Consider the following 8,507-nt stretch of genomic DNA (forward strand, 5'->3'; position numbering starts at 1 on the left):
TCTCTCTCTGACAAATAAATAAAATAAAATAAAAAAGGAGAAGAGCGTGTGGGGGAGAGGAGGCACGCGCCGAGATGACGAAATTGGGCGGATGGAAGAGACAGTGCGAAGTGGGGACAGACCGGGCCGCCCCCTTCACCCCCACCCCCCGGCCTTGCGCCCTCGCCCTCGCCCGCTCCTTGCCCAGGGGCACCGGGCACCTGCGGGAAGGGCGGGGAATCCCGGCTCCTTCCCTACCGCGCCTCTCCGCCCTCTCCCCGCCTCCTTCCCGGCGGACCCGAGGCCGCCCCCCACCCGACGTCCAAGACCCCGCAGGCCTTGCCGCCCCCAGAGCCAAGGTCCCCCGACTGCGGACGCGCCCGCGGGCGCCCCATAACGAAGGTTAAGCGGGAGCCGCCCCCGGCCGGGCCGCGGACCCTCGGGTTTCCCGGAAGCTCTGCGCGCGGGTGGCACCACTGTGCCGGGAGCCGCCTCGGTGCCCCGGGCACCCCCACCCCGCGGCAAGAGCTACGAGGCTACGCGGGGGCCGAGGTGAGCGCGCCGGCCGGTAGGGCTGTCCACCGATCTCCAGTGCAGGCAGGGGCGCGCCGAGCCTCGAACCCGAGGCTCTGATTCCCCGCGATTCCCCGCGGCTCGGACCACGCGACTGGGTGCGCCGCGCCGCGCTGACGGGCGGAGTGGTCGCCGCGCCGGGGCTGCGCAGCTCGGTAACTGGCGGCGGGGGCGGGGGGAGCGGCCCCTCTGCCCTCCCCGCCGCCGGAGGCCCGGGGCCGCGGGGACTTTTATTCTGACACGGCCGGCGCCCGGCTCTGCTTAGTCATGGTGACCTGCGCGCGCTCCGCGCCTCCCCCCCCGGCGCGCAGCGATGGAGGCGCCGGGGCCTGGGCGACGGAGGCGGAGCTCGAGCGCGGCCATGGCGGGGTGAGTGAGGCGCCCTGCGCTGGGGCCGTGCGAACGGCGGGCCGGGAGTGCCCCGGGGGTCGGGGAACGGGGCGCCGCGGGTCCGGTCGCCCTGGGGGTCCCGCGGCCTCGCGGAGGGCCAGGAGGGCGCGGCTCGAGTCCTGGGCTTTTGTTGGACGGCGCGACTCGAGGGGTGGCCCGGGAGCTACGCAAGCCGGGCGAGAGGCCCAGGGAGTGCCCCTCGGACCGAGGGCCCGGGAGCCCGGCGCGCTGGGGAGCTCGGTCGGCGCCTTGGGGTTGGCAGTGGAAAGGCCGCGCGGCAGGGGTCACTTCCTCCCTTCTCCGGGCCTTGGTGGCGGCTCAGGCAGGACATGCGCAGTCCCCCGCTTATCGCTTCGTGGGTGGGAGGGGGGAAGTGCCCAGTGTCCAAGGGGCACCGTTGGCCGACTGGCCAAAGACCAAGAAGCAGGACAGGGGCCTCAGCCGGGGAGAGGCGGCCAAGCGGCGCCCTGGGCCCGGTGGAGGAGGGTGCTCTGGCAGGCACAGGGGAGTGGGCAGCCAGCCAGCCACTCGCTTACTGACCCCTGAGCTAGGCCCCAGGCAGGACGTGGGGGAGCACATGCGAGGGTGGGCACAGCCCTGACCTACACGGGGCTCCCTGCCTTCGTAAGCCCTGGGGCTGAGGACCAGAGGCATGGGCCATCCTTCAACACGCAAGCCACGGAGCTCATTTCGGTTTCTGACAAGTGCTGTGGCGGAAATAAAACAGGGAGGAGATGACTCTGCTCTGAGTCCGGGAAAGATAAATGGCCAACCTGAGGAGCCTCTTGCAGATCCCCCTCTTCTCCCAGCCGGATCTTTCAAAACACAGCTCATGCCCTGGCCCTCCGGACCCTACAGGTTTCATGGAAACCTGCCCTTGAGTAGTATTTCTCATTATACTCCTCCCTGATTCTCCAGATTGTCTCTCTCGTTCTGCCTCTGAGCCTTTGCACTTGCCATTCCCTCTGCCTGGAAAACCCCTTTCACATGTACATCCTTCTTGTGTCAGCTCTAACAGAGCCCTGGACTACCCGATTTAAACTAACTGCCCCAAGTCACACTATCCCAACGCTGTTATCCCTTTCTTCACTACTGCAATTTCTACTCAAGTCTTGCTTATTTTACTTATGGCCCATCTCTCCCCAAGTGTCATCTCCAGGGGGGCACAGTTTATGTCTGCCTTTCTCCACTGCTGTGTCTCCAGTGCCTGGAACAGTGCCTGGCACACAGTAGATACTCAATAAATGTTGGTGAGGTAAATGAAAGAATGAGCTAGACATGCTCTATCTAGGAAGGGAAGGGCCACCAGCTAGCTGGAGCAGAGTGAGCAAAGGAAAGAGGTGGACAGAGGCTGACTGTGTACGGCTTAGTAGGACATTGCAGAGTTTGGTTTTACTCTTTGTGCCATAGGGGGATTCTGAGCAAGGGAGGGACATCACCCGACCTGTGTTTTAAGATGGACTCTTGGGCTCTGAGGCATGTGGCAGTTAGTGAGCACAAATGGACATTGCTTCATCTGGGCTTGGGAAGGAAAACTGGTCTAGGAGTCACTTTATCTTAAAAAAGAGGAGGCCTGCCCCCAGGCCCTGCCCCCAGCCCTGTGCTCTCCCTCCTCCAGGCCTCTGAGTGCCAGTGGTGGTGTTGTCCCTTGTCACCTGGAACCCCATGCAGCCGGAACCCAGGCTTAGCGGGGCTGGGGCCCGCACGCGATTCCTTCCCCTGAGGTCACAGCGCCCTGAGGGGGCAGGGGACACGGTGATGTACGCCTCCACCGAGTGCAAAGCCGAGGTGACGCCCTCCCAGCACGGCAACCGCACCTTCAGCTACACGCTGGAGGACCACACCAAGCAGGCCTTTGGCATCATGAACGAGCTGCGGCTCAGCCAGCAGCTCTGTGATGTCACACTGCAGGTCAAATATGAGGACGCGCCAGCCGCCCAGTTCATGGCTCACAAGGTGGTGCTGGCCTCATCTAGCCCCGTCTTCAAGGCCATGTTCACCAATGGGCTGCGGGAGCAGGGCATGGAGGTGGTGTCCATTGAGGGCATCCACCCCAAGGTCATGGAGCGCCTCATTGAGTTTGCCTACACGGCCTCCATCTCCATGGGGGAGAAGTGTGTGCTCCACGTGATGAATGGCGCCGTCATGTACCAGATCGACAGCGTCGTCCGCGCCTGCAGCGACTTCCTCGTGCAGCAGCTGGACCCCAGCAACGCCATTGGCATTGCCAACTTCGCTGAACAGATCGGCTGCGCCGAGCTGCATCAGCGCGCCCGCGAATACATCTATATGCACTTCGGAGAGGTGAGTGACGGGAGGAGACATGGAGCCAGGGCTTGGGGGCGGGATCAGAAGGACCAGGGACAGATGGTCGGACATCCCTGTCTTCCCCTGAGATGTGAAGGGTCAGATCAGGGAGCTGGAGAAAAATGGGGTTCTGAGGTCCTAGTCTACACATCTGGGGTGACTCTGGGAAACAGCTGAGGAAAGTGAGAGCTTCCTGGGTCTGTCTCGGGCTCCCCGGCTTCTCTGGGGCCAAGGGTAGGGAAGGGTGCAGGGAACATGGACAGCAGCTCAACCCTGGGGTGCGCTAAAGGAGGGCCCGATATTTCAGACAGTCTGCAAATATTTATTAAACACCCATGACATGCTGCCTCCCTCAAATGTGACCCTTAGACGTGTTTTCTCTGGTCAACACAGTGTTGTTCTTACACTGTTCTTGGTTTCATTTTCGTTTTTAAGTGGAGGAAGTTGTGAGCAGAAGATAACAGATTCCTTGTAAAATCACAATGATGAGCCCAAATTCTTGGGTGGCAGCCACTAGACGTTGTGCCCTTGGGATGATGATGATAAGTGTTTGTTGAGCACTTGCTGTGGGCCAACCCCTATTCTAAGTGATTTCCATTCTTTAAATCATTGGATTTTCCCAACTATCCTATGAGGAAGTACCACCCTAAGGTGTGGCCCAACAGGGCTGTACCCCAGGCCCCACGCCTTAGGGAGTCCCGTGCTTTAGAGGGCCTTCCTGGAACTTTTCAAAGTCTTCCTCCAGTGGCCGGGATCAGCTGAGGTAGATACCGCCCTGGTTTCCATTTCTCTCCTTAAGGGGTAGATGTTCTCTTTCCCTCTACCGCACATGTGGGGTTGACCAGATGAGGAGCGCTGGCATTAGTCCGAGGGCCTATGGCTTCCAGGAAGGTGGTCTGTGAGCAGGGCTTTTCCACAGGCCTGCACAGTGTTTCTTTAAAGGGATTGCGTGGGCTTGGGGTACCAGAGTGTTGGTGACCTGTTGATGTCGGGTGACTGAAATGATTTATATGGACTGGTGCCTGACAAGAAATACTTGCCTGGGGCCCTGGATACCCTAGGAGTAGCCCAGCTATGAGGTAGCTACTAATATAATCCCTCTTTCACAGAGGATGAAAACCAAGGCACGGAGCATTTCCGATATTTGCCCAAGATCACCTAGTTAGAAAGTAGTGGGCCAAGTTGCAGCTCAGCCTTCTTTCTTTAGAGCCTACACTTTTCTAGAATATTCTATGGCTATTACTTTTTCCTTTTTTAGTCCATCTACCCTTTTGAAAAAGTAATTTTGTTTAAAAAAAAAGGTAACAATCTTGTAGTTCAAGCACAAAATGATACAAAAAGGTACATAGTACATTGTGTCTTTGCCCATTTGCCTGAGTACTTACGTACTATGTGCCTGGCGTGTGGTATTAACTCATTTAACCTTCACAACCTACGAAGTTCATGCTCTTTGAATCCCCGTTTTACAAAATAGGAAACGGAGATGGTCAGAGGCAGGTTGAGTGACTTGTCTGCGATCATACCGCCGTTGAGGGGAGTCAGCCTGTCACAGTAATGCCCTCCGCAGGTGGCCAAGCAGGAGGAATTCTTCAACCTGTCCCATTGCCAGCTGGTGACGCTCATCAGCCGAGACGATCTGAACGTGCGCTGCGAGTCCGAGGTCTTCCACGCCTGTATCAACTGGGTCAAGTATGACTGTGAGCAGCGGCGTTTCTACGTGCAGGCGCTGCTCCGGGCTGTGCGCTGCCACTCCCTCACACCCCACTTCCTGCAGATGCAGCTGCAGAAGTGCGAGATCTTGCAGTCGGACTCCCGCTGCAAGGACTACCTGGTCAAGATCTTCCAGGAGCTTACCTTGCATAAGCCCACGCAGGTGATGCCCTGTCGGGCGCCCAAAGTCGGCCGGCTCATCTACACTGCTGGTGGCTACTTCCGCCAGTCACTCAGCTACCTGGAGGCCTACAACCCCAGTGATGGCACCTGGCTCCGACTGGCAGACCTGCAGGTCCCTCGCAGTGGCCTGGCTGGCTGCGTCGTGGGCGGGCTGCTGTATGCTGTGGGTGGCCGGAACAACTCGCCCGACGGCAACACCGACTCCAATGCGCTGGACTGCTATAACCCCATGACCAACCAGTGGTCGCCCTGTGCCCCCATGAGCGTACCACGCAATCGGATCGGGGTTGGGGTCATCGATGGGCACATCTATGCCGTTGGTGGCTCCCATGGCTGCATCCACCACAACAGTGTGGAGAGGTGAGGGGCAGGGCCCGGAGGGGTGGGCTCTGAGGTTCCCATTGCTAACAAGGGCCGAACCCATTGGGATTTGGGGATTCCCCCTGTTGTTGAGTGCCTGTCTCTGTGCTCTGCCTTCAGGGAGTGGAAGCCTCAGGTGAAGCTAAATCCATGGGAGATTTATGGTTAGGGACACTGGATGATGTGTCTGGGCCTGGGAATTGCTCACAGGGCTGTCACAAACCCATAACAACTGCAGATTTGGAAAGAGTTCTATCAGTTTGAAGTTGTTGTAAAACGCTAATTTTATTACAACATGACACCTCACTGCCATCTGCCCCCAAACTGCCATAATAAACAGATGTTTGAGGTCTTCTACGTGGAAGGTGCCCCCTTGTGCAGTGCACAACCTACACAACCGCATAGTGACCCTGTGTTTAGAGGCTGAGCAGTTTTGACTGCCAACTTTTGCACAGCCAGTCCTCTGCTTTCTCCTCTTCCAGAAGCGTGATCCGTGATACAGTTCTCAGCTGGAGAACTTGTTAAAACAAACTCCCTGGCCCGCTGCTGGAGATCCGGCATTGGTGGGTTTGGAGCGAGGCTGGGGAATGGGAATTTTAAACAGACACCACACTTTGAAAAAAACCATCGTGGGTGGTAGCCTAGTTGTTAGAATTAGGATTCTGGTGTCCTAGAAGGCTGGGTCATACCCCTAGCCCCACCTCCTTGGTGACCCGGGACATGCCATCTTCTCCCTCTGTGCTTCTGTCTTGTCGTCTGAAGATGATGGGGAAGTGGGAGATGATGAGAACCACCTGCCCGACCGGCTAAGTGGGGTTTTGGGGAGCTAACAACACCCAGTACAGGGCCTGGCAGGTGGTGTATGGTCATGCTACCACCAGCGTCCAGCAGACGTGCAGGTGACCTTGAGCAGATGATGGCTGTGAACCTGTTTCCTCAGACAAAAGCTATGAGGAGTAAAGAGTTCAAGTGCAGAAGGAACTAGTAGCATGTCGGGTCATAGTGTTCCACACAGGTCAGCTGTGATCGCTGTTGTCATCGTTCTTATGCCCTTGCAGGTATGAGCCAGAGCGGGACGAGTGGCACTTGGTGGCCCCAATGCTGACTCGAAGGATCGGGGTGGGAGTGGCGGTCCTCAACCGTCTGCTCTATGCCGTCGGGGGCTTTGATGGAACAAACCGCCTCAACTCAGCCGAGTGTTACTACCCAGAGAGAAATGAGTGGCGGATGATCACACCCATGAACACCATCCGGAGTGGGGCAGGTGGGTGGGGACTGCCGGGAGGGGAGCGTGGAGGAACCCTCTCCCACTCCTGGGCTTGAAACTTGGCAAGACCTGGGGGAGGCTTCCCGTTCCAGTCTTAAACCCTGGGGCACGCACAGGAGAGCTAGATCCTGATGGTGGGAGCTCTTGTCTTCCGGCTTTGTTTCTGAAGGGCGCCCCGGGAGAGGGGCGAGGGCAGAGGGGAGGTGGGGCCTGGGGCCTGGGGCCCCCAGAGCCAGGCCCTGGAGTCACTCTGTGCACGGTATGCTTTAGGAGTCTGTGTCTTACACAACTGTATCTATGCTGCGGGAGGCTACGATGGTCAGGACCAGCTCAACAGCGTGGAGCGCTACGACGTAGAGACAGAAACGTGGAGTTTTGTAGCTCCCATGAAGCATCGGCGAAGTGCCCTGGGGATTACTGTGCACCAGGGAAGGATCTACGTTCTCGGTGAGGCCCTGGGGGCAGGGGCCTGGGTGGAGAAGACAGATTAACCCCATCTTTGGGGGGCGGGCTCAAATCCCAGGAGGAAGGCTCCTTGGGGTTCCTTCTCCCTCTTTCTTTCCCCTCAGAGGGGGTGACTGTCTCCTCTGCTCTCCCGGCAGGAGGCTATGATGGCCACACGTTCCTGGACAGTGTGGAGTGTTACGACCCAGACACAGACACCTGGAGTGAGGTGACCCACATGACATCGGGCCGGAGCGGGGTGGGTGTTGCTGTCACCATGGAGCCCTGCCGGAAGCAGATCGACCAGCAGAACTGTACCTGTTGAGCCGCTTGAGTCTCTTGGGCAAAAAAATGGTCTGATCGAGAGTATGGTTGTTTTTGTACAAAAACAGGGACAAAAAGAAAAGGCGACAGAGCAAATGCTTATCCTCCAAGATGGGAGGCCGAGATGCCTCAGTGTTCAAATGACAACTAGAAAGAAAAGAAGGCCAGAGCGGGAACCCATGAGCCTGTCAGAGTCGTCCCAGGAGTGTCCAAGAGAGCCTCCCTGGGAGGGGGGGTGCATGAAGGGTAGGCTCCCAGGAAGAGAGGCCCCTGCACCCACTACCCTGAGAATAGGCCTGGGTCCCACACCAGCCGCCGCCACCTCCCTTTGCGGTGAAAGCAGGTGCTTAGGTCAGGCCGGGTTTTTGTTTCTTGTGTCTTTGTGGTTGGTTCCTGGAGGCCTGGGAAGGAGCCAGCTGAGGCCTCACGGGTGAGGTTCCTGTGGAGGTGCGGACCCCAGGGATGGGCGTGTACACAGAAACCCCTGGATATCTCTGCCCTGGACAGTCATTTTGTTGATAAGTAACCATATAACGTTCCAATGAAAATAAAGAACAAACTAACTAGCGTCTTCACTCCCGGGCTCTCAGCTGGAGGTCTCGAACCCGGGGACAGAAAGGACTCTTCCAAAACATACTCAAGTCTTTGATTTTGAGTTTGAATTTGAAACCAGGTCGTTATCTCTGCCCATCGCATCTTGACATGTAGGGCATCTTTCTCCCCGGAGGCAAGCCACAACAGGGCTCACTTTGTCACACTGGGCTGCTTTGAAGACAATGACCTAACTCCTTGACACCTCTCTTTTAGGGCTCCCTGGAGTTCTATTTTAAGGCAAACCATCCCCAACATGCCTTCCAAATCGGTGAAAATCTATCCAGTCATTTGTATGCGCTTCAATAACACAGACTGAGCCTTTTATTTAGGACAAAAGGGGTTCTTGGGAATTTTCTTAGGCAAAGGGCTCAATATA

At 57.5% G+C, this 8,507-nt stretch overlaps 1 protein-coding gene across 3 annotated transcripts; it reads left to right on the forward strand.

The window, feature by feature from the left end:
* Positions 1-518: 518 nt before the first annotated feature.
* On the forward strand, positions 519-7,579 carry KEAP1 (kelch like ECH associated protein 1). 3 transcript variants are annotated; one of them, XM_021704944.1, is made up of 6 exons: positions 519-531; positions 2,561-3,246; positions 4,817-5,502; positions 6,561-6,766; positions 7,040-7,216; positions 7,372-7,579. In XM_021704944.1, the coding sequence occupies exons 2-6, from the start codon at positions 2,608-2,610 to the stop codon at positions 7,536-7,538; spliced, it is 1,875 nt and encodes a 624-aa protein (XP_021560619.1). In that variant the 5' UTR covers positions 519-531; positions 2,561-2,607; the 3' UTR covers positions 7,539-7,579. The 3 variants fall into 3 exon arrangements, with proteins under 3 accessions (XP_021560619.1, XP_021560620.1, XP_021560618.1); XM_021704945.2 differs by lacking the exon at positions 519-531 and adding an exon at positions 814-921; XM_021704943.1 differs by lacking the exon at positions 519-531 and having other exon boundaries at positions 2,289-3,246.
* The last annotated feature ends 928 nt before the right edge of the window (positions 7,580-8,507 follow it).

This window comes from Neomonachus schauinslandi, chromosome 1 (assembly GCF_002201575.2).
Source record: "Neomonachus schauinslandi chromosome 1, ASM220157v2, whole genome shotgun sequence".
NCBI lineage: Eukaryota > Metazoa > Chordata > Mammalia > Carnivora > Phocidae > Neomonachus > Neomonachus schauinslandi.